The sequence below is a fragment of the Acromyrmex echinatior genome, chromosome 9 (genome assembly GCF_024713525.1).
Source record: "Acromyrmex echinatior isolate Ae372 chromosome 9, ASM2471352v2, whole genome shotgun sequence".
In the NCBI taxonomy this organism is placed as follows: domain Eukaryota; kingdom Metazoa; phylum Arthropoda; class Insecta; order Hymenoptera; family Formicidae; genus Acromyrmex; species Acromyrmex echinatior.
This window is the reverse complement of record NC_141860.1, coordinates 7,298,641-7,324,735: the sequence shown is the minus strand read 5'-3', so window position 1 is coordinate 7,324,735 and position 26,095 is coordinate 7,298,641. Positions and strand designations below refer to the sequence as shown.

At 29.8% G+C, this 26,095-nt stretch overlaps 4 protein-coding genes across 6 annotated transcripts; 3 read left to right on the top strand and 1 right to left on the bottom strand.

Annotated features, from left to right (window-relative positions):
* Nucleotides 1-178: 178 nt before the first annotated feature.
* LOC105147203 (protein zwilch homolog) lies at nucleotides 179-3,371 on the top strand. Of its 2 annotated transcripts, none has more exons than XM_011058058.2 (12): nucleotides 179-533; nucleotides 598-661; nucleotides 744-915; nucleotides 1,054-1,288; nucleotides 1,361-1,513; nucleotides 1,590-1,742; nucleotides 1,830-2,034; nucleotides 2,128-2,207; nucleotides 2,315-2,553; nucleotides 2,670-2,897; nucleotides 3,009-3,121; nucleotides 3,208-3,371. In XM_011058058.2, the coding sequence occupies exons 1-12, from the start codon at nucleotides 414-416 to the stop codon at nucleotides 3,282-3,284; spliced, it is 1,839 nt and encodes a 612-aa protein (XP_011056360.1). In that variant the 5' UTR covers nucleotides 179-413; the 3' UTR covers nucleotides 3,285-3,371. The 2 variants fall into 2 exon arrangements, with proteins under 2 accessions (XP_011056360.1, XP_011056361.1); XM_011058059.2 differs by having other exon boundaries at nucleotides 181-533; nucleotides 744-876.
* On the bottom strand, nucleotides 3,360-7,916 carry CenG1A (Centaurin gamma 1A). Its single transcript, XM_011058062.2, has 13 exons — nucleotides 7,464-7,916; nucleotides 6,637-6,869; nucleotides 6,410-6,551; nucleotides 6,180-6,311; nucleotides 5,908-6,068; nucleotides 5,691-5,833; nucleotides 5,419-5,614; nucleotides 5,233-5,335; nucleotides 4,923-5,150; nucleotides 4,726-4,843; nucleotides 4,413-4,625; nucleotides 4,180-4,324; nucleotides 3,360-4,108 (listed from the first exon to the last, which is right to left on the bottom strand). Exons 1-13 carry the CDS (start codon nucleotides 7,627-7,629, stop codon nucleotides 3,932-3,934), a joined length of 2,157 nt encoding a protein of 718 aa, XP_011056364.1. The 5' UTR covers nucleotides 7,630-7,916; the 3' UTR covers nucleotides 3,360-3,931.
* Nucleotides 7,917-8,875: 959 nt separating this feature from the next.
* AGO2 (Argonaute 2) lies at nucleotides 8,876-21,996 on the top strand. Of its 2 annotated transcripts, none has more exons than XM_087409361.1 (18): nucleotides 8,876-9,181; nucleotides 10,138-10,326; nucleotides 11,999-12,066; nucleotides 12,135-12,822; nucleotides 13,665-13,747; nucleotides 14,065-14,466; nucleotides 14,608-14,802; nucleotides 15,816-15,939; nucleotides 16,084-16,448; nucleotides 16,517-16,636; nucleotides 16,704-16,989; nucleotides 17,216-17,371; nucleotides 17,449-17,617; nucleotides 17,709-17,805; nucleotides 17,881-18,044; nucleotides 18,212-18,476; nucleotides 18,777-18,961; nucleotides 19,026-21,996. In XM_087409361.1, the coding sequence occupies exons 1-18, from the start codon at nucleotides 9,169-9,171 to the stop codon at nucleotides 19,111-19,113; spliced, it is 3,657 nt and encodes a 1,218-aa protein (XP_087265487.1). In that variant the 5' UTR covers nucleotides 8,876-9,168; the 3' UTR covers nucleotides 19,114-21,996. The 2 variants fall into 2 exon arrangements, with proteins under 2 accessions (XP_087265487.1, XP_011056359.1); XM_011058057.2 differs by having other exon boundaries at nucleotides 8,877-9,181; nucleotides 12,129-12,822.
* Nucleotides 21,997-23,318: 1,322 nt separating this feature from the next.
* pit (probable ATP-dependent RNA helicase pitchoune) lies at nucleotides 23,319-26,095 on the top strand (the record flags this gene model as incomplete). The annotated part of the gene is given in 10 exon segments (XM_011058056.2): nucleotides 23,319-23,548; nucleotides 23,550-23,587; nucleotides 23,590-23,607; nucleotides 23,681-23,827; nucleotides 23,830-23,972; nucleotides 24,055-24,207; nucleotides 24,335-24,505; nucleotides 24,758-24,784; nucleotides 24,787-24,940; nucleotides 25,274-26,095. Coding segments are annotated over 10 exon segments (1,230 nt in total), but the record flags the coding sequence as incomplete, so codon positions are not given.

Sequence of the window (26,095 nt, the reverse complement as noted above, 5' to 3'; positions counted from 1 at the left end):
AATTTGTATTAATATTAAATTTTAAAAAATTAAAAATGTCGAAATTTATTTAAATTTAAGCGCGTCTTAAACTCATGACGCGCTCAAAGTGGCGACAGTTGTATATTTAATCATTTCCTCTCTTTAGAATATCTCGTTGATGATTTTACAAATGCGCCATCTTTGATCTCATTTAATTCAAACTGAACGAACTGAACTACTGAACCTTTGCGGTAGCTAAAATAATTGAGTGGATTACCCTAATTCGGTTGAATCCTTTCCTATATAAAACTTTGAGACGCATGGTACTGGACTTAGCACTTGGAGACCAAAATCCAGACAGTCGAAGAAGAAAAAAAAGAACCTTTGCAGTATTGTAAGTTGAATATTCATCCGGGGAGAATAAAGAACAAGAAAATCATTGCGGTGGTAAAATGGATCATTTAAATGAAATTTTGCAACCATACATTCAAGCCAGTAAAATTAGATTGTCGTATGTGGATGAATTATTTCCGGATCTCAAAGATAATCCATATATTGTTCTTCACAAAAATGTAAGTATCATGTAAAACAATTTTCTCTCATAATCTTGCTTAATGGCATAATGACTTGCTTCAGGTTTCTGGTATGCCTCGAAAAGACCTCGAAAAGAATGAAAGAAGCTTCAATGAGTACTCGATGAGTAATGAAATATTTCTCTAATTGTAAGAGTTATTATTGCGCTCTATCAGAAACATATAAAGTCCGAAATGTTCTTTCTTTAGGACATGATGTCAGTGGTTCGCCTCTGGAATATTCATTTGGTAATTGTGAATTCGATGACACTGTTGTCATAACAAGACAAAATTGGCGGAAAGAAGAGGAGCCATATTTGCCACTGAACAGAATGGATGCAAGGTACAGAGTCAATAAGATTAAGAGATGTCTGATATTTAAGTAAGGAATAAGGAAATTTATTTACACACACACACACACACACGTATACACACATATATATACACATACATACATATATATATATATATATATACACACAAGATATTTATAATATATATCAAGATATACTTTTTCCAGTAATGCAGTGAATATATGTCTTGAACATCTTGATAATAATACTTTGCCAATATTAGCTCTCTGCGATGGAAAAGATCCTAAGCAAAGCAAGCTTATTGGTACCATTGTTTCCCAAGATTGGTTCACCACACTGGAAGCAGTTTCTACTGATATGACAAATCTGGCTACAATAAGAAACAAATCTCACAAAGTCGTACAGGAACATCTTAAACATCCATTTACACAAGAACATAATGTATGTAATATATAAAATTTTAATTGTTTTAACATTAGAAACAAAGATTAATTGATTTTTTTATATATGTAGATTAAAATATCTATATTCAGTGCTCTTGACTTGTTTGGGATAAAATCAGAAACGATTGATTGGGAGAAGACTGCCAAAAGTGATTTTGAAGGAAGCATTAACATTGAAATGCATTCAAGTAGCTTAGATTCAAGACCGTCAAAAATTACTTTGGTATATAAATATAAAAGATTGAGAATGTTATATATATATATATTTTTTTTTTCTTGTATCTATAAATTTTTTACAGATAGCTCAAATAAATGCCGAATGGAAAGATAGCCTATTAAAAGAACTGAGAGATCAGTTATTTTTGTTAAGCCAGTATTTATCAATAATAGATGAATGTAAGAAAAATATTGGACTGCAAAACTCGATAATATTTACAACAACATATTCAGAGGTAATCAGATTTCTACATATTTCATTAAAAACATATTTACCATTATTTTTTTCTATCTCTAATCATGTGCGTAAAATTTTTTTTTAGGAACATGACATCGTAAACGAAAAATTAAATCTTTTGCTGAATGGAGATTCCAACTTTCGGAAGTCTGATAATAGCAATGTTAAGGAAAATAATCGCATCAATAAAGAAAGTTTTGAAATCGATGCAAAGCTGCGGGAACGTGTACAAAATATTTTTTTGAGGCATGATGTAGATTTCACCGATCTCTTATGGGAAATACTTATAAGTAAGTTCGAAATTTTTCAAGTATATTTGCTTATTATATGTATTATATGCTTATTACACGAATAGTTAATTGTGTATTGTTCCATATGCAAAGAGGCTTCAACATATCCACAAATGATAAACTATATTGAAACAGTTTTGAAGGAAATTATTGAGCATAAATTTACACCACAGGTAATTAACATGTTCTTTTGTCTGGTTTATCTCCGTTATAAGTTTAAAAGTTTAAGAGATTTGTATATAAAAAAATGTATATAAATATATTTTGACACGTTTTTTAGATCAATGACACAAATTTAACGAGATTTGTGAAATGCATTTCCAATCTGCATCATCAAGAAACAATATCTCATTTATTAGTGGGAAATGTACCATTAGAACTTGTTGTAGATATGGGATTTGAGAAGCTTATTCGAGATTATTTATATATCTTAAGAGGAGCGCGATTTATCGATCTACACGATATTCGGCAAAAACTAAACAATATTTCTTCCGGAATCTTCAACACAGAGAGTTACAGGTACAAATATAGAAATTTAGATTACAAATATATTATAGAAATATAAATATAGAAAATTTTTGTAAATTGAACAGATCAGAATCAATTGGTATTAATTACGACTTTATTACTTGCAGAAATAAGTTGATTATGTTGGCGCAAATTCACATCTGTCTGGAATGTATGTTACTTATTGAAGCACATCTGGAATGTCCAATTGAAAATTTGCAAAGTCTGTTTGCTTACGCTTACAAAGAGTTCGTGTCTGAACAGTCTCCCTTACAGCATTATTCTGATCTTTGTAGTCAAATTTTCACTTTTATGGTGTCTCTACCCAACGCGTTAGCTAATGAGTTAAATAAGATGTACGTGATGCTAACAGTATTATTGATATAAACATTTTAAAAATTTTATTTGCTTGTGAAATAATACAAAACTATAGTAAATGTTACAAAACACACCGTATCTTATTTCAGGAATCCCTCTGTATGGAGAGCTTCTGTTTCATCTCATTCTGCTGCATCGATGCTAACTACTACTACCTATTACAACAAACTGCCTATTTTTCCAACAAATATATATTCTACTGGTAAAGCAAATAATTAAAAAAAAAAAAAGAAATTTGTGTTATAAAATAAGACTGAATTCTTGTATTAATTTTATTTTTTTCTGCAGGCAATATAGATGTACAGGAAGAAATAGTCTATGGTATAAGCGCAATATCATCATCGGAAAAGTATAAGAAACTGTGAAATGTAATGCTCTTGAATTTCAAAAAATGAATTAAAATTTTAGAATTGGTGAAATTTTGAATAAACGGGACATGGTGCGTGATGTAATTGAGTGTTTAATTAATAATTGATAAAAGTTATAAAAGCAATCTCATAAATCTTCAAATACAGTTACATGTATTAGATATATAAATATAACTACATTTATGAGTGTTTTTTGTACTCTCAGTCATTGACAATATACACTCGAGCATACTATTAGACATTCTCCGTGATTGACACAAATCTTATTAAATTACCGTATTGCGAAGTATACATATATATATAAATTTCATTTAAATGATTATTCTCAATGTACAAAAGTATATCGTATTAAAAATTCCTCATTCAATTCGAGATGAATTTCGTAATCGATATTAAAATGAGTTCGTCACACGCGATAAAAACTTTTTACAGAGTATATAAAATTAATGCTATGAATTGATTTTTATAATCCAATTTCCTTCAATATGCTTTGGCGGTTGTGAGATAAATATTATTTAAAAGCTTTTCTTTCTTCTATGAATTATTAAACAAAGCGTTGATTTTTCGTAGTAAGTACACAGTATTAACAACGTATTCAGAAAATGCAGGTAAAGTGATTAAGGCATATCTTTTTTTTTTTAACTTTAATACTGAGATGTGTCTACGTCGTCCATCCCGGAGACACTGGCTTGTTCCAGCACTTCGAGTAACTTCTGCATTTCCATAGAATCAGACGAATTATCGAGCGTTCGTTCCAAAGCTCGCACGTACGACATGCAAGTTCGTCCTTCATGATCCAAATTCTGCGGATTCGCCTTATGCTGCAAAGTTTGCAATAACATAGCTATAGTACCAAGGAAATGCTTTAAATAAATGAAAAAGGAACACGCACCCATATTAAAAGTTGTGCCATTGCCAAATTCCCGGTTGCGCATGCCAGATGTAACGGTGTTCGCAGATCTTCCGTGCTGACCGAAATATTAATGTCTTCGTAATTACAGCGAGCCAAACATAATGTAAACGCTCTCATGTCTCCCCTGTATATTCGAAGATAATAAGATCGCGAAACTACAGCGATACGTAATTGATTTCTACATCTAGCTAAACAAAAACGAGATACTTTACCGACAAACCGAATCGATAAGTAATTTTCCTAAAGAGATGTTCGGATTGATCGGTGGCAGAAAGAGTTTATCTTCATACTTCCATCTAATCCACTGTTCTTTTTCTTCCCTAGACGAATCCGAGACAGGTTTTTGTTTTCCGTTCAAACAATACTCCCAGATACTATTGGCTATATCGTTACCGAGGGCCAGCATGACGCTTAAGTGACCTGCGCTAAAGCCGTCGTTAAAGATGTATCATTAAATAACAGACACAAAACAAATACAAATGAATGCGTATTAGTAATACGCGTGAAACTTTGTCTCATACTTACGACCAGTCATCCAAATCCAAAGACCGTACCTTAGATATGTGCGAACCTAAATTTCTGTGAATACCGGAGCATTCGATGCACATCAAAACACCCAGATTAAGGCTGGCCCAATCGGGATCTGAAATAAAAATATGCAATTGTAGAGTATACACAAATTATTAATTGTGCGGTAATTAATAAAATAAAAATCCACTCACTCGGTGCACCACAGTCAACGCATGTATCATTCCCCGAAACTTTGTTCTTTATGCAATGCATCTTAAAAGCATCAGTTTCGTTTTTTTTATCACCATCACTATTTTGTAAGCTCGATAGTATTTGCTGTTCTATTGCAGTAATCCAGCTGTCCCTCTCTTCGGCATTGTTTGCTTCGAAGTGCCAAGTTTTGTTCTCCAAGGAAATAATGGAAAATTCGAAACTATCTTCTAGAAAAAGAAAGGATATGCATATTAAAAATGATAAAAATATTCTACAACCGTTAATTATACACAATGAAATCTGCAATACCTTGAGCATTGTATGATTTAGAACCTTTTGGTGTTTTACCAGGTACTTTCACAGTAACATATTGCAAAAGTATTTCTTTGCCATTAGTATCGTTCATATAATCCTAAAAATGTTTCCTTATACTAAACATATTGTACAAATGCATAAAGTGATAAAATAGACAACTATTGCATAACTGATAATTACATGTAAGCTCGAATGATAAGTCAAACGTCCATCCTCTAATAATGTTACGTATTTCTTCTTCCATTCTTTCAACGACTTGCTGCTTCGTTTGAATAAATAACCTTGTTTTACTGGTATTTCTCTACCAACACCCATTTCGCCCATATATTTCTCCTTCTTGGAAGGTGTAAATATGTTCGATTTTCTTCTAAATTTTCTAGGAAACAAAATATTATAATAATATCAATGTAAAAAAATGTAGAAAGAAATATTTAAAAAAAGTATGTTCAAACCTGATAGTTGTTGGTGTCAAGATTGACGAACGCAGTTCTCCATGTTGATTTTGTACATTATGAAAATTATCGTTCAACAATGACGAATCGTTTGTCATAGAACTATTGTGAATGGATCGACAATCCTCGTCTTTTTCTGAAACCTGTTGAGAAATTTACTTTAAACTTATATGATCTGTTTGATTTATTGGAGGACATAAATGATAAACTGACTCACGTTTAGTTTCAATGAATTTGTGGTCTCTGTATCTTTATTATGAAGTTGCACGTTTTTAATAATAGCAGGGACTGCAAATTTAACTTCATTCTCCGTAGCATGTTGACACACATCGCATGAAAAATTCTTCATCGATATGTTCTGTATGATTTTTTGACACACTGAAATTTTTCACTTGTTAATATAAACATTATAAGATAATTTAAAGAAACATGTTTTTGTTTCAACTTATAACAAATTTGTGTGTTTAATTCCTGCATAAATATCCTTACCATCTTGAAATACTCTCTCAACGTTTAAACCATAAATAGCACATGTTTCATAATAAGGACATCTTAAATCACAAGCCAGTTTCCGTGGTCTGACATCTTTTATGACACGAGGATTGCTGTCGTTAATCGAATCTACAAAAAAATCAATAAATCAATAATTTAGAAACATGAATGTGATGAGGAATAACTAATAAAATAAATTGACAATTTATTATCTGATTACAGCATACCTTGTACGCCTACAAGTATTTTTGGTACTTCTGACATATTCCGAAAAGAACACATTCTATTGTAAAAACTGCAAACTATAGAGAAACTTTCTTCATTTTCTAAGCTGAATACAAGTAATAGAGCATCTATCCAAGATGAAAACTGAAATGGACACATCCATTATTATTTGATATAATAATAGGCATTGGCAAATAATGACATATGACATAAAACGGTTTTTGCATACTTGAGCCTCTGGCACGCCACCCTCATCCCTTATCAAGAGAAGGTAACTCTGATCATTTATGAAGATTTCCTTTTTAAAACGACCACCTTCTGGTGATTCTTCATGCATGAAGGATCCTGTAAGATACCTGTGAACCAAAGCTGACTTTCCTGAGTCTGAGGAACCAATGATTCCCAGATGTAATTCTGGAACATCTCTTGCCAATGTCCATTCATGGCTGTTGACGAAGGAATCTAAAAGAACATGAACTTACATTGGTCACGTTCAGACTCAACTGTTGCAGAGCAGATACGTGAACACTTGCTGTTATTGATATATTCTTTTACACATAGATCATTCAATGATCTGCTGAACACGACCATTGGTTGCATTCAGCAGAGAAAACTGATCAGTGAACACTATTTTTTAATACAATTGGCTGCATACAGCAGAGAAAACAGTTTTGCAACTGTTCTTTAATTATTGCTCTTATTTCCTCATTGGATCTAAATATATAAATCAATCATATAAATAATTTTACAACAGCAAAGCAGCTTTTTCTATTGAATACAGTCATTGATTCCTTAGATCCAGTAAATTAAAGATAAGAATAAATCATATTAAAAAATTACGCAGTGCTCTCTGAAAAGTTTTTCTCTACTGAATGCAACTCCTATTATTATATAATATAAGCTTAACATAACATATAACATTATACGTATTATTTAATCATATCAGATTATTACTATACATAAACACTGTAAATACAGCAAACATCTTCCTCAACTGAGATGTACATAATTATAAAGTATATACATGTAAAATATATACATAATTATAAAGCATACCCTCTATCGCTACAACATGCTCACGAATTTGTTTAGCGATGTGCGCGTCAGGCACGACCTCTATCAAATCATAAATGGCATATATCGATGGGTGAACGCTTTCAAAACGTTGTATTTCCTGTCTGATAGCGAGAGAATGATCGTGTCCACTCTGACCAGTTGTCATTTTTTTTCGACGTCCGATTTTCTTTGGCGTCGATCTATCACATTAACGGCATCGCTCCGATGTGTATCGCGCGGGCATCACCGGGAGTAGGATGATTTTTGCGAAGCTTAGAGTTGCTGCTGGCTCATATGTCAAATTTCAGTATTTATAAACATTATCGCTCGGAATCGGCGACGTTGGTTATGTGACAGATCCGCGATCGCGGAAAGAAACGCGTAGTTCTCATGGAAGCTGTACTGCGTATTCTCAATACTTTTAACAATATGGCTGATTTCTTACATATGCCATCTTCTGGCGTTCCTAAAAATACACGCACATGATGCTCGGAACGGGAGTGACGCACTTGCACACAGTTCAATTGCACATACCACTCACATCGCTCTGTTTCTAGTAATTTTTCATTGCTTTACCAATGAGATCATATTATTGGGTCATCTAAAAAGTATCCGCGGTACTTTGTCACTAGATATATCACCATCAACACACATCTAGTGACATAAAAACCGCAGATACTTTTTAGATGACCCAATATAATATCACTTCTTGGAGATAAAATATCAGCATAAAAACATGTATCTGCGCCATAAAAGGAGCATATTATTTTATTCATTAAAATGTTTTTAAAAATGAAATTACAAAATTTGGTTCATTAATGAAATGATAGGCTTCGTAGTTTGTCACTCCTATCAATCCTAAAGGTGTCTCTTTTTTGTCGATGCTCGACGCTCATTTTCAGCGTCAAAATAAATCATATGATCAAAATTGATGCTTGATATACGTCAATTTTTATCACGTGACTTATTTTAACGCCGAAAATAAGCGTCAAGCGTCGGCATGAAAAGGCATCTTTAGACTTCATGTACAATAAGGAACAAAAATGAGTTTGTACTTCGGTGTAATACGATGAACTCGCGTGATTGGTTGAAGTAAAACTGGGTAACCGTCAATCGTAATCGTCAATTCGTAGTCTGAGAGTCGATTGTGTATTTTGAAATGAGATGAAAATTACAAAAATAAGCAAATTCACTAAATATTGACCAATTGATTATGAATTTCCTAATAAATTTGTTTATTTTTATAATTTTTATCCCATTTCAAGATACACAATCGATCTCCTGATATGGGCATTATACTGTAACTGTGCACTGTGTAGAGGTGTCATTATCACTTCGGGTGCGTTCCGATGTTCACTGCCAGTGCTGAAAATCTATAACGCACGTAACATATACTGTATAGTTTCTGGCAGTGAATATCGCATCCTTCATCTCCAATTTTTGATCAGACTTTTTGCGTATTTGTAAGAAAATCTGAGGTATCCAGAGTTCGGGGAATTCTGTTACTCATATGTATTATTTATATGTGCTGTGAAGGCTTCTAGAACATTCGATTGTAAATTGTCGTTTGATAAGATACGAGATAGCGATACTTGGTAACAATAGATTCAATTAGAACATCGTAGCTGTTACCCAGTGGAGCTAACAAGTGATTGTGTCACGCAATATATTTTAGGAGTTTTGTCTGATATTGAATTAAGACAAAATGACAAAGAAAGGTATGTGCCAGATGTTATATGCGATCGTTTCGAAGCAAATGTTTCCATTTTTCCTACAAATGCATCGATAATTCATTACTTCCATGATAATAATTTAATTCATTATCCGAATTATTTGTTTGTATTTCAAAAAACAAGTCACAATATATAGAAATAAATAAATCTATATAATCAATCTATATATTATAGTTTTCACAATATGCAGTCTAATCATGTTTTCGATTTGCTAACTCATCTCGACTTCGAGTCAATGATCTGTTCTTCTTACCTATATTTCTTGCATAGTTTAATTCTTTTTTTGCAGCTAAAAACTCGATTCAACCTCTAATCTATGTTCTTTTTAGCTGCAAAAAAAGAATTAAACTATGCAAGAAATATAGGTAAGAAGAACAGATCATTGACTCGAAGTCGAGATGAGTTAGCAAATCGAAAACGTTACGAATTTCTGTATTCCAGAATTATAACAACGACCTCAGGGTTGTTACAATACAAATAAACTATACTAAAAGTGTAACATTCGCACTGGCTACGTTCCACTTGACATTCACAATGTTCTTACATCATTTTATTCTTGTTATTTTATTAAATATTATACAAAGATAAATGTTACTCATGAACATTGCAATTTGCAAGTATTAAGTAAAACACAGTTACTCGTGCACACTTGCGTTTATAGAATGAAGTCAAGATGGCATTAGATTCTTTACAACTAAAGTTTTTGTATAATTTATTTATACTTTTTTTCTCTAACATTCCTATTTTAATAAACCTATTTTATTGTACAGAAAGTATAACATAATGTAGCTACAAGGACTTATGTATTTATTAAAAATAATTATTTAATTTAATTACCTAAAAGCTTCAAGTATATAAATGTTATGTGTATATTACGATCTTCTAAAACTTGATTTGTACTTTTTCTTTAAAAGATATATAAAGAATAATACAAATTATAGGAAAGAAGAAGAAGCAGAAAACAGCTGCATCAACCTCAAAAGAGACTTTGCAAAAACAAACTTCGCAAGAACAGACTTCGCAAGAACAGACTTCGCAAGAACAGACTTCGCAAGAACAGTCCTCGCAACAACAAAAGGAACAATCCTCAAAAGCATTACCTAGTTTGACGCAACAAAAGACAACCATAGGTCTGAAATGTCAACAAATTAAGATAACATTAGGTTTTCTGTAGCTTTTTATATAATTTTCCTTTACTTTTTTTTCTTCTAATATTCCTATTTTAATAAATCTATTTCATAAGCAGAAAGTATAACGTACTGTAGCTACAAGAACTTATATATTTATTTATTTAAAAGTAATTATTTAATTAAATCAAAGTAGCATTCGTATAATTTTTTTTTAAAACAGATATGTGAAAAGTGAAAATTTTTTGTATATGTATGTACATATACATACGTGCACAAAAAAATTTCACTTTTCACGTTTCTGTCCCAGAGAAAAAATTACATAATTGTTTTCCTGAGCCAGCTTCTATATTCTATAATTCGTTATGCAATTGTTATATGCTCATAATGACAGTTGCGTAAATATTTTATATAGTAAAAAAAAGCTGTGCAACTGTAATTACAATGACTGTACAACGAATTACAGAATGCAGAAATATGATCTTTTGACTTGAAATTAAAATGTATGTATGCCTGCGATATTCATGCCTGTTACCGTTCTTTACTCCTTATTTCATTATTGTTTTATCGTAGCGTGCAACGCTTGTTCTCAGAGATGACATTAGTCTAAAATTAAGAATTTTTTATTTGTGTCATTCATTATGTTTAAAAGTATTCTGTTATTAATATCTCTCTCATAAGATATAAAATATATATAAAATTCATATATTTTTATATATTAGTTAAATACATTATGAATAATATTATCTTATAATATTAGTAGCAGAATATTTTTGAACATAATAAATGACAGGTCAAAAATTTTTAATAATTTTAGACTAATGTTGTCCCTGAAACCGAATGTCGCACGCTACGATAAAACAGCAATGAAGTAAGAGTAGAAATAATAGAGTCGACACATTTTAATTTCAAGTCAAAAGAAAAAAATTAGATAGAAGGAAGATCCTTATGAGATTGTAATATATTTTCGTAATATATTATTATAGTGTTTTCTTGTGAGTCTGATGCTGCATTTATCAATAGTAATAACGATAAAAAAATTAACGAAGTCGAACGAGATTCAAACTCGATATCCTTCATTTTCATATCTGTACATTAAAGCTGCATGGCTACGAATACTTTATTACAATTAATATTCTGTCCATATAAAATAAAAATGAAATTAGGAACATAATTGTGCGATTCGACAGATGACTGTCACGACATACGCGAATTTTAAGGCTTCCGCTCTATCTTTGGCCAAAAGTACCCAGTCTGGGCACTCATCATGGAACAAGTCGGAATGGATTCCGATCGGAATTATTCAATTATTTCCTAGATTTCTATTGTTAATGTTTTTTATGGAAAACGGAATAATTCCGAATTCTTCGGAATTCTTTCCGACATGTTCCATGATAGGTACAGTTCTGAAATTAAATTAGCTGAAAGCTTCAAGTATGTAAATGAGATGTATATATTACAATTTCTTAAAACTTGATTCTTAATTGATACCTATTCTTTAAAACCCGATTGCACCAACATTACTTTGACTTCAAGCAAGGCTTACAACTCTTACTTTCTCTCTTTAAAGTCGAGAGAGAGAGAGAGAGAGAGTTTTTAAATCTCGCTTAAAGTTGAAGTTGATGCAATCGGGCCTAAGAGATATATATTTAATAAAGAATAATACAAATTATAGGAAAGGAGCAGGAAGCAGCTGCATCAACTTCGAAACAGACTTCTGACGGTTCTTCAAAACAACAAAAGGTACTCAAAGCAGTAACAAATAAAATTCGCAACAGCAATAGAAAATAACTAAGAGTTTTCAGAAACAGATATCACAAGGTCAGCAACAACAAGAATCGTTGGGCTCACGTCAAGTATCACAGGACCAGCCACAACAACAACAACTGCAACAACAACAACAAGGAGCATGGGGCCGCCCACGACAACAAATACCACAAAGCCAACAACCACAAGGAACATCTAGCCAGCTACAACAACGACCACAAGGAGCATGGAGCCAGCCACAACAACGACCACAAGGAGCACGGAGCCAGCCACAACAACAACAATCACAAGGAGCATGGGGCCAACAACAACCACAAGGAGCACGGAGCCAGCCACAACAACAACAATCACAAAGAACATGGAGCCAGCCACAACAACAAGAAGCATGGGGCCAGGCACAACAACCACAAGGAGCATGGAGCCGACCACAACAACTACAAAGAGCATGGAGCCAACCACAACAACAACCACAAGGAGCATGGGGCCAGGCACAACAACATCCACAAGGAACACTGAATCAGCCACAACAACCACAAGGAGCATGGGGCCAACAACAACCACAAAGAGCATGGAGCCAGTCACAACAACAACAACCACAAGAAACACAGAGTCAGCTACAACAACAACAATCACAAGGAACACAGAGTCAGCTACAACAACAACAATCACAAACAGCTTGGGAACAACAGCAACACAGAGCAACTTTACCTCAACAACAGCAAAAAGCTTCAAGTAAATATTCTCTAATAGTAATATAGTCAGAAGCAGCAACAATTAAATTTAGTATATTTTTTAATATTTGATATAAAAAAATTTATATAAAAAAGTTATAGCTATAATATAATTTTTTAAAAAGTAGAATTGCTCTTTTATTTATGTATTAATGTACTTGTATTCATAACTTATACAAAATGAATAATTAATTTTTTCATCTCATGTATAAAAATACTTTGACAAAATTATTGAAAAGCAAATACTTTATATAAACATGTAAGATAGTTTATATTCATATTAGAGTAATATACCAGAATTAAATACAAAATATCTAATCAGATATTGATTTTTTATTTATCTCATTTTAATGATTTTTTTTTATGTAAAATGATTAGGAAAATTGAATCATAATAAAAAATTAATTTTATTTAAAAAAGAAATTTTATTAATTTTTTTAAACGAATTTGTCCAATGAAGATAATGTCTAAAAACTGTTTCAAATTAAACATGTTTTGTATATTTTTTACATATTATTTTTACATATTATTTTTAAGTTTTTCTTTCAATTTTTATTTATTTTAAAGTAGGACACTAGACATATGTGTGCGTATGCATGCATGTATATATGTATATGGGTGCGCGCGCGCGCGCCCACACACACACACACACACACACACACACACACACACACACATATATATACAGGCTAAGAAAAAATACAGGAATCCTGAAATATCTAAAAAAAATATAAGTTTTATAAAAAACTGTTTCAAATAAAAGTTGTAGAGATTACAAAGATCTATCTACGAATTTTATTACAGTTATGTATATATAGATATACACATTTTTATTTTTTATAGTTGATACTGGTGCTGCTGGTGATGGTCGACAGGCAATTGGTGATGTGCACCGACAGCAGCCATCAAGTACTACATCTCTTCAGGTATGATTGTATGTATTAGGTGTTGGAATTAATTCGTAGCGTTTTACAAGTGATGGGAAGTACTTTCATTAATGTATTTTTTAATGCTCATGTGAAATAAATAACATTCTTTCATTTAAAAACGCTACGAATTAATTCCAACACCTAATATATAACATATTATGTTATATACATATATACATAAAATACATTTATTATTTTTAAATATAATTGTACACGCGTGTGTTTAATAAAATATCTATTACAAATATCTTACGAATATATATTTGCATTCTGAATTTATTTAGTTAATTTTTTTTTTTTTTTTTTTTTTTCAGATGACTAAGCTTTCTTTAACAGATGATCCATTCCACAAAGAAAAGACTACAAAGGCAAAAATGTCATCTGAACAATTGAAAGTATATCATGACATGATACCAAAGAGAAAAAATCCTCTATGTGGTGGGAAAATAGGAAAAAACATTTTTGTGTTTACAAATATGTTCCAAATTATATTCAGCGATAAGTTTGTAACCAATGCAATTCATTATGATATTGTTATTCGTCCTTTCAATGAAAAGCCCAGCAAAACAGAAACCGAGAAGGAAACCAAACTTCCTAAGAAGTTATGTAGAGATATTTTTGAACAATGTAGAAATAAACATTTTAGCGAGAGATTTCCAGCTTATGATGGGAACAAAAATGCATATAGCGCAAATGAACTTCCTTTCTCGGATTATGTAAGTAATACACACGTTAATTGTAACACAATTTATCACATATGGAACAAGTTTTATAATATTGTTTGATTAAAATATTTTGAGAATAAAACAAAGAGAAAGAGTTTTTAATAATAGTTTAATTTTTTTCATTCTATATAGATGCAGGATGTTTTCTGGCACCTAAATGACAAGGAACAAAAGAAACAATATGAAATTACCCTGAACAAAGTGGCTTATATTGATCTTAGTTGGATAAAAAATTTTAAACCTGGTCTTGCAGAAAATAGAGTTCAAACTGCTTTACAAGTCTTGGATATAATCATACGTCATGGACCAGAATCGAGGTTTATTAATGTAAGCGATTAATAGAAAGATGATATTTGTGGCCTCTCTTAAATATTTCCACTATTAGGTGACGAATTTCTAGTGATTACTTATGGAATCGTTTGTTTAGAAGTTACTTATACTGTGGTGGTAAGATGCTAATAGCTGGCATTTATTATAACGCATTTTTACATTTAAACATTACGAAACGTTTTTAAGATACAGTTCAGTATTAAATTACGTCCTCATTATTTTTTAAACTTGAACGTATTATCATACTAATGTAAATATATTTGAATGTGTTGTTATTTAACATTTTATTTGACTATATATGTTTCGAGTTATGCAAAGTTAATAATAGCAAAAAAAAGTTAATAATAGCATTGCCTCGAAGATATAAAACATGGACTGTATCATCCATATCTAAATATATAGATCAAATAGTAGTCAACAAGAATAAGAAGGAGGAACATAAAGACAATCAACTCCCTCTCTTTCTAAGATATAGTGATTGGTAAAAAGAAATAGAATATTCTGTGAATCAATTGAGCAGTACTTGGATGAATGTAATCATTAAATTTTAGGTTTAATATTGATTGTTAATTAAGTTGTGTAATGTGTAAATGAGGAGCCATATACCATTTTCTTCTCTAGTAATGTTATAATTGATCAGCACTAATAATAAGTTTTATTAAATTTAATTATAAATAACATCTTCTCGATTTTTTTTAATAAATCGCATTTATTTAAATAAATTAATTTTGCATATTAATTTAAGAACAGAAACTAACTTTTTAAAAATATGTATTTATTTATATACTTTATAAAATGTTATAATCTAATTAGAAATTAATGTAAATGTAGTATAAATATTAGGTGTTGGAATTAATTCGTAGCGTTTTACAAGTGATGGGAAGTACTTTCATTAATGTATTTTTTAATGCTCATGTGAAATAAATAACATTCTTTCATTAAAAAACGCTACGAATTAATTCCAACACCTAATATATATAAAATGCATGATATAAAATACGTTACTTTAGGTTGGAAGATCACTCTACTGGGATATAGATATGAAAAAAGAGTCACTAGGTGATGGCTTATCTCTATCAACCGGTGGATTTCTCTCTGGTATACTTGGGTGGAAACCATATCTAAATGTAGATGGTAAGACATCCATGTTGATATGATTTTTTGTCATTTCAATTATAAATAATACTTTTATAAAGCTTTTAATAATTTTTAAATTGAAAAAACTACACTAAATATATTTATCTATAATCTCTATATTACTTCTTATATTTTATTTAGTTGCTCATAAAGGATTTACCACAAATTTAAGAGTACTTCAATATATAGCTAAAGTTACGAAAATCAATGAACAAAGCCTTTCTTATAATACGGTAATGCAGCATAGAAACAAGATACTAAGTTTTTTGAAGGGCTTAAAAGTGACTTACGCAATACCTAACTCACCAATTTCGAAACGTACGTTTCGTGTACTCGATTTGTGGTGCGATAGTTGTGACTCACATACGTTTACATCATCCGATGTAATTTACACAATAACAAAATATTTTCGGGACATAAAGAGATATAACATAAAGAGGACTGATTTGCCTACTCTTCATGTTGGCAAGACTTCCGACGGAGGCAAAATCTTGGTGCCTCTTGAAGTATGTAAGCTGTTTTATATTTGCTACAAGTAATAATGTAAATTAAAAATTTCTTTGAACACTTATAGTTATGCACCATTGTGGGTGGTCAAGCCTTTAATAAAAAACTAGATGAAACACAAACCAGAAATATGATTAAAGAAACAGCAACGGCTGCGCCTACCCGTAAACAGAACATAGAAATAACGGTAAAAGACATTTTCATTTAGATCGAATATATTATATCGTTATGTTTATTATGTTATATATTTGTAGTTCAAAAAACTGGAAATAAACGATAGTTCTGTCATGGAAAAAGAATTCAATCTATCTGTGAGTACAAAAATGCAAATGGTTGATGCCAGAGTTTTGCCTCCTCCTGGATTGAAATATGCTAACTCAACAATCACAGTAGAAAGAGGAGTATGGCGTTTGCAACGGTTTAATCAAGCCAAAAGTTTGGGGCCTAACTCATGGAGTATTCTTACTTTAATTAATGAGACAATAAAAGAACCTCCCGATTCTGATTTACAAACATTTATAGACATATTAAAAAGCAATGGTTAAGTATATGAAAAATAAAGTTATAATTTTAAAATGCATTTTATATTATTATTATTTATATATATATAAGTTTCCAAATAATACATCTAATTGTTGATAAAAAAATTATGCATAATTTGTAATTGTGTGCAATTTAGATATTAACAAACAAATTGCAATTTGAATTATGTTATATAGTTGTGTTCATATTACATTTTGTTATTATATTAAATCCATTTTTTTAGCAAGAATCGTTGGTATGACAATTGGTAAGCCTATAACTCAAAATGGTAAAAAAATCAATACAAACGATTTAAGGAGTATCACAAATTATTTCAATGAATATAAACATTTACAATTGATAATAGTTGTCATACCAGATAATACAGACGTAATATATGGTGAGTACATGTGGTTCTTTTCATTACTTTCTTATTCTGAATATAAATCAATCTAATGATATTTATCATTATCTTAGGAAACGTAAAAAAAATTACCGAAATGGACATAGGTGTTTTGACACAGTGTATAAAATATAAAACTGTGAAAAGTTGCATCAATCCAAAAACCAGTGTTACTACAACAAAAAATCTTCTACAAAAAATAAACTCAAAACTCAATGGCGTCAATCATATATTGGATAAAATGTGAGTGAATAATATTTATGATTTGTTTTATAAAAATGTTTGCAGTCTCGAATAAAACTTTTTTTTTCTCCAATTTTTGTTTCCTTCTTAGGCCATCATGTTTAAGCAACTATTCTTGTATGCTTGTTGGTGCCGATGTAACTCATCCGGCCCCCGATTCTAAAAGTGTAGCGCCATCTATAGCGGCGGTTTGTATAATTATTAAACGCAGCTTGTCTTTTATGTGAATATGTGTATTATTATAATAAGAAATATTAATTTAGGTTGCTGCAAGTAGAAATAATTCAGCTTTCCAATATAATGTTACACTCAGACTTCAACCACCTACAGAAGAAATGATTTTAGATCTTGAAGCAATAATATTATCACAACTTAATATCTATTATCAGGAAACAAAGTCTCCACCGCGGAGACTCATCTATTACCGGTATGTATTGGCAATGTTCAATATTATATAAATTATTAAAAATAAATTCTTTTTATATATACATAATAAGAAAAACTATTACATAGATAACAGTTATGAATATTCAGTTAAGAATAAATAAGAAATTTATTAATGCACATTGATTCCGTATTTATATCAATATCTAGAGACGGAGTTAGTGAGGGACAACTTCCTCAAATTATGTTTTATGAAATAAACGCCATTAAAAATGCAATTAAAAAATTTAATAAAGGTAATATTGAAATTACCTGCATGGTTGTTCAGAAGAGACATCATGTGCGTCTCTTTCCCGCAAATGAACAAGAAACAGATGACAAAAACTGTAATGTGAGAGCGGGTACAATTGTCGATACAACTATTACGCATCCGGATCATATCGATTTTTATCTTGTGTCACATGCGAGTATTCAGGTAAAATCATTGATTTGTTTTTTTAATATGTTTATATGTATAATTATAAATGTCTCATTGCTTATAAACAAATATCACATACAAAATTTTACAATGATTAATAACAATTAAGAATAATTAACTCGTAATAATTATAATAATTCATTTCAAAATATACTTCAAAGTATATACGTATTAAATAATTAAATTTCCAAACTATATGTTTACAAACGCATGTTTCTTTAACCAAATAAAATTCATTTGATATGTAAATGGTAATTATACTATAAATGCAATACACACACACACATACACACACAGGGTACAGCGAGACCTACAAGATACAGATGCATATGCAACGATTCTAAATTTAATGAAGATCAGCTTGAGGAAATGACTTATTTTCTTTGCCATATGTATGCCCGCTGTACAAGATCGGTAAGCTATCCGGCACCAACATATTATGCTCATTTAGCAGCTTTTCGCGGAAGAGCCTTGTTACAAGGGTAAGCAATCAATTACAATATCGAATATTAGTTGTGATTATGATCTATAAAACATTGTTTCCAGGAACCCAAACTTTAATTTGGCTGATTTAGAAAGAGAACAGAGAAATTTTAAAATAAAGATGGAGGCATCGCCGATGTATTTCGTTTAAGGATATATTATTTATGACTTTTAAAGGATTTCTATATGAGGACTCCTTTATGATCCCTTTTAGATATGTCAGTTGAGATATGACAGTTAATTTTATTTCCTTTGTAATAATTGCAATAATTGTATTGAATAGATTCTCTTATTGCAGAGTTCGGCACGCTATTTTTCAGTCGATTTTCAGCCTGATGCGCAGGTTAGTGAGATAAGGGTCGGGAAATTAAGTTGAAAATCGGCTGAAAAGTATCGTGTGCCGAGCCCTATCTTAATATACAAATTAAGCATAGTTTCTACGATTCTAATTAGTGATATGTAATTGATAATGTAATTGATAATTGTTTGCATTTATACATCATGTTTCCTCAGTTACACGTTGAGGAAAAATATAATATAACAAAAAGAAAAAAAAAATTTAAGATGAACGGTGTAGGATAAACTAAAATTAAAATAAAGTTAAAATATATTTTATCTTAAAAATTATAAAAGAAAAAAATGATGAATTTTATGTTATTAGTGGATATATAAACATAAACATACATGTCTTGTATAATATATATATATATAATATATATATTATATATATATATATTATATTATACTTGTATTATATATATATATATATATAAAATATGTTATATAATATATATTATATATTATAATATTGCGTATTATAATATATAATATTATAATGTATATTATATACGTAAAATATTATACGCATAAGTGTATCACTTATATCTTAATTCTTTTATAATTAAAAAATCTTAATTATTAATCAATAAACAGCATTAGCTTATAGTTTGTGTAATTATGCAGGTATTTTATATAACTTCCGTAAATCAGTTTCATTTTATTGTCTATTTTATAATTATATACAATAACAATTGGATTCCATAATTAAATCCGTGTAAATATATTCATCTTTATACATATATAATACTAAACTATAATACTTTATATTATATACTATGATACTAAAAAATACTTATTTCGTACATAATTGTTTATGTTAATTAGAACACAAAACGTAAAGAAAAAATTAAAGATAGCGATAAAAAAAATAGATAATAAAAATAGATAAGTATATGAATTATAATGAATGATGATAGGATATATTATATTCGCGTCCAAATATGTAAACTAAACATTTTCTGAACGATATTTATCAATTCTAATTCATAAATACTTAATTCTAATTGTTTATTAACCAAGAAGTTATTTAGATATTTCCACGAAATTATTGCATATATTACATATATAATAATATAATACTAATTAAATAATATAATACTAATTATAAATAATATAATACTAATCGTTTATGAACATTGTAATATTAATACTACATTCGACTATAATTATGAGTTTTTATGTATAAGAATATAGAATTAAAAAATTATTATGTATATGTAAAACACAAAAAGTCAAATAAAAAGGGTTTCTAAAACAAATAAGATAAAAAAAATTCATACGAAACATTTTATAATATATGTATATGGAAAGTTGCGTGCGCGCGCGCGTGCGTGAAAGTTACAAAAAACTAATGATGAATATATGCGAGAATATTTTTGTTCTATTGACAAGAGTGCAATACTTAAATGTTTTATGAAAATCTAAGGAATTTACGAAGTAGTACATATATAATCTTAATTACTTAATATACAGGGTGTTTCCTCTAACTTGACTATCTAGAATATCTCCGTTGTTTTTAATGATACAAGAAAATACCAAAGGAGAAAGTATTCGATTCGATATATTATGATGAGCAAAAACTTTTTCTCAAGGTCATATATTTTGAGATTTCAAAATAATCTTCACTTTTTTAAGTGAAATTGTATGATTTTTTTTTACACAATATGATTCATCTCATTATTCTGTTCATAGAAGTATTAAAGTACGATTATAAAAAAAATTAATTTACGAGATATTTAATATTTTATAACATATAACAGAATAAAGTGTAAAATATCTCGTAAACTATTGGTTTTTTTATATCACTACCTTAATACTTTTATATTCAGAATAATTAGAGGTATCATATTATGTAAACAAAAAAATCATACAAGTTCATTTAAAAAAGTGGAAGTGATCTTGAAATTTAAAAAAATAGGACCTTGAGAAAAATTTTTTGCTCAACATAATATGTGACCCTTGAATCGAATTTTCTTTTTTGATATTTTATCATATCATTAAAAACAACGGAGATATTTTAGATATTTTGGTTATAGGAAACATCCTGTATAGCATAAGATATTTTGTATTTAATATCTTGATTATTCATATATGCTTGAAGCAATTTTTTGAAATAATTATTTTCATTGCTGTTCTAGAATAGTACATTGGTACGTGTATATAATACATACACGTGCACACAGAATAGCAATGCATATATATGTAAAATTATTTATAATAAATATTACAAGATAGATACCTACATTCATGTTTTAAACTATTTTGCATTTCTAATGGGAGCGCGCAATCTACGATGCATTCCGTTTGACACATGATTCATCATTTATTCTTGTTGTTCACCAAATGTTAAATAAGGATAAATGATGTATTATATGCACATTATGCATGAAACGAAATGCACGCCTATACAAATTACCTTTCAAATCAGCAAATGAACATGATTGGTTGTTACTGATAGATCCAACCAATCGCATTCAATCACTTGGCGAGCAGGCTAGCACTAGAAAGTTTATTCCGTTTTAAGTGGTTTGAAGTTCAAACGCGTCCAACGGGTTCTAATAGACTGTAAAAAATTTTTGATATCTTTTTAAGATACTGTTCTGCAATTTTAAAAAATGTCACTAAGAAAGTGCTGTAATACGAAAAACATGAGAAGACAAAATTAACAGTACTAAAACAGCGGAAAGAGCAAAAAGGTAAACATTTTTATTTTTGAGGTTAGTTCTCATATGGAACATAACACAATTAAATAATAAATTGGTATTTAAGAAAATTTTGTGACAAAACTAGTCGTCTCTCAACATCAATCTTCTTTTGTTTTTTTTTTCACTATAAATGTGTCTTTATCATTATTTATCTTCAATAAAATACTTTTATACAAATATAATACAATCAAAAAAGAAAAAATATCTGAGACAAGTCAACAAAATACAAAGGATATCCCTTCAAAAAGTCTATATAAATTCTTCTAACTTATTCCTATAATTTATTTTTTAAATTATTTTAAAGTACAAGATGTGAATTTTTTATAAGTGAAATTATAACGCTATTTGCAGAATTAATCATGCGTATTTTCTGTTTTATTACATAATTATTAATAATGATCCATAATGATGTATTTTTTTTTTTTTTTTTTAGAAAAAATGAAATCAAATGTATCCAAGAAAAAGAGTATCTCTGAGGAGATAGCTAAACAGTTCTCAATTTCTGAGAATCGTATGTACTTCTGATATGATTAAGTTACTAACTGAATGATATTTCTGCACTTTCTAATAATATACATGTTGAGCATCGTTTGTCCTTGTTTAACATTTGATAAATGACAAGAATGAAATGATTCCACGAGCGTTGTGAGCATTAAATGGAAGGCAACCATTGTTATTTAGCACTTTCTAATAATATTATATATATTGTTATTATACATATTGTTTAGCACCTGACACAGCTGTAGGTTTTGAAATGATGAATGATAAAAGCTGCTTAATATTGAGCCAGACAATGAAGAATATGAGTTTTTTTACATATATGACTGAGATACAAGCATTAGTTCTACCCCTTCTTGAACGGAGAGATTTGGTTAGTGCTGCTAAAATTGAATCTGACAAAACCTTGGCGTTTTTAATTCCTGCTGTTGAATTAATTTATAAGTGGAACTTCATGCCTTATAATGTATGTAAATTTGATAGCCAATATTAAAAAAGTATTTAGATTATTTTTTATTTCATAAATAATGAAATTATTTTTATGTAAATATTCTTTATGAATTTATTTTTATGTAAATAAAAAAATTATTCAAATTATTGCAACTGTAATTTTTGTCCAGTATAAAGTATAAAATATTCAATATGATATATCATAATGATATATAATGTTTTAATTTCTATCTTTAAATTATATTGAGATGAATTAAAAGAAAAAGCTATTAATAAGAATAAAGCTATCTTGATCATTCTAACAATCCAGTTATAAAAAATTAGCAACAAGTTTGAATGGATAAATGTTTACAGGTATTGATTACATCCTACAAGAGAATTGTCTATGCAAACTTTCGGAGTCTTGGAAGACTTAATGAAATATCATTATCACATATATAGTCTTCTACTGGATGGTGCCAATAGACAGACCGAAGCGCATACACTCGAAAAAGGGATCAATATTATCGTGGCAATGCCAGAACAGTTATTAGATCATTTGCAAAACACACCTGATTTCTTCTATAAGAATCTTCAATGTTTGATAATTGACGAAGGATCGTATTTTAGGTATTGGATACGAGGAACAGTTGAAATCGTCAATATTCTTCCCAGTAAATACACTGTTAAAAGTAAATTAACTATTAAAAATAAATTGTTTTTGTCTTTACTACTTGAATGTTGCAGAACGTCGGCAAACTATCCTCTTCAGTACTTACACACAAGGTAGCAATGATAACAAAATTAGCGCTAAAAAAAAACCTATATATGTGGAAGTCGACAACGACAAGGAAATGACGACTATGGAGGGCTTACAGCAAGGTTACATAGCATGTCAAGTGACAAAAGATTTCTACTTTTGTTCACATTCTTAAAGAAAAACAAAAAAAAAGTGATGGTCTTCTTCAATTCTTGCATATCTGTTAAATATTACCATGAACTTTTAAACTACATTGATTTACCAGCGATGAATGTACATGTATGTTACTAGAGTTTTTCCGATACCACTCGAAATTGCAATATTTTCATGAACAACTTAGTGTTCATGCTTTTATTAACAGAGCAAGCAGAAACAGATGAAAAGAATTACGACCTTTCATCAATTTTGCAACGCTTTTTCGGGAATTTTGCTCTGCACTAAAGATGCCGCGAAAGATCTGGATACCTAATGTCGATATTGGATCGTGCAGTACGATCAACCAGATGATCCCATAGTAATTATCCCATTATTTATTTTACTTATCATTAAGAGAAGTAAAGAAATTAATACGATAATTTTCTCAATAATAAATACTAATTAATGAACATCGATTCTTAACATTGAATTTATACGACTTTTAGGAATACATCCATCGTATTGGTCGAACCGTTCGCGGAGACAATAGTAGCGGTCATGCATTGTTGATATTATGATCACAGGAGCTTGACTTCCTTCGTTATCTCGAAATAGTTCGTGTATCTATAAACGAATACGAATTCTCTTGGAAAAAAATTACTGATATACAATTACAGGTATAAGCAATGAATATATTACATAATTCTCTCTTTTAAAATTTATTGTATTTTTTATCTGGATTGTCATTTAAACACTGTGAGTTTAAACTGAAACTAAGAGATATTAAAACATTCATGAGAATATATGTATGATTTCACTGCATTTTTTAATAGAGAATTGAAATGTGTAAAATTCTTAATTTAACTAAAATATCTACATAGATATTCAGTAATCTATAAAGATATTATATAGGACATCTTCTATTTTAGCTTGAAAAGTTAATATCGAAGAATTACTTATCTTATACCAGTCGACAAAGGAAGCCTTCAAAGATTATGTTAGAGCATATTATTCACATTATTTGGAGCAGATTTTTGATTTTATAGAAAATCTGGATCTGGCGAAAGTCGCCAAGTCTTTCGGATTTATTGTACCACCGGCAATAAACTTAAGTATGATTTTTAATTTAACAACAAAAATTATATATAATGGAAATATACATTCTAAGTTGAAGCAAAAGTGCAAAAGTTTTCTCGGAAACTTTTGCACTTTTTATTTGTAACTTTTTAAATTTATAGATCTCTTTTTAAAGATTCTTAAGTATTTATTCAAATCTTTAACGATAACATGTAGGCAAAAAACATTCAATCTATATTTGAATTAATCGAAATTTTAATTATTGCTTTTTCAGTATTAAATTAATTCATATGTGTTTGAACACAAATATGCGTTACTAGTTAGCCTAACGTTAAACTTTCATTTTTTCCTATTTAACTTTTTAACAGAAATTAGTAAGTCTTCACGACCACAAAAGAGACTCAGCGGAGGCGGTTACGGACATTTCAAAAATATAAACGATCCGAGTTCGGCAAAATGGCTGAAACGCATCAAGATCTTTCGCCAGCTAGGCAAACGTGGGCAGGATAATCGGTAATTCAGCAGGTAACGCGCACCTTATACGTGTAGACGATAGACAATGGTGTTCGATGGCGTTCATTAAGCATCAATTTAATGATATTAATACATCTCGATGTGATAACTTGAGTATCGAGATACAGTTGACAATTCCAATTTGATTGCTAGAAAATGATCGTACCGCACTATTGACAATTCATAAATAAAGTGTAGCATGTGAGAAGCATATGTCCAGATCGTCATTAATATTCCGTAGTTTAATGTTTTTTTTACTGTTTTTATAATCCAACCGATTCACTAGTGTCAGATTGGGTTTTTCAAAGGGTTTTTGGATTCTAAAAAATCTAAAAAAAATCTGATATATTCAAGAATACGATTTTACAATGATATAATCCGAAATGTTTTCATTTTGTTTGTATTTGCGTGACTCTTCAAAGCCCTCAGTTGGACCACGAAGGGTTAAAGTCAAAATAAACTATCGCATGTATTATATATACAGTAAATAGCTTTAGTGAACGATCATAAACAAATCATTTGAATCTTCATCGAACGGCATCACTTTGTACGCAAGATTAAGACATAAGATATTTGAGATATTATTAAGTCTTAGTTGAAGCATATGTACAGTTTTAGATTTGACATCAGATCGAAAATACATTCGCTTTATGTTAATAAAAAACTATCGTTCTAGA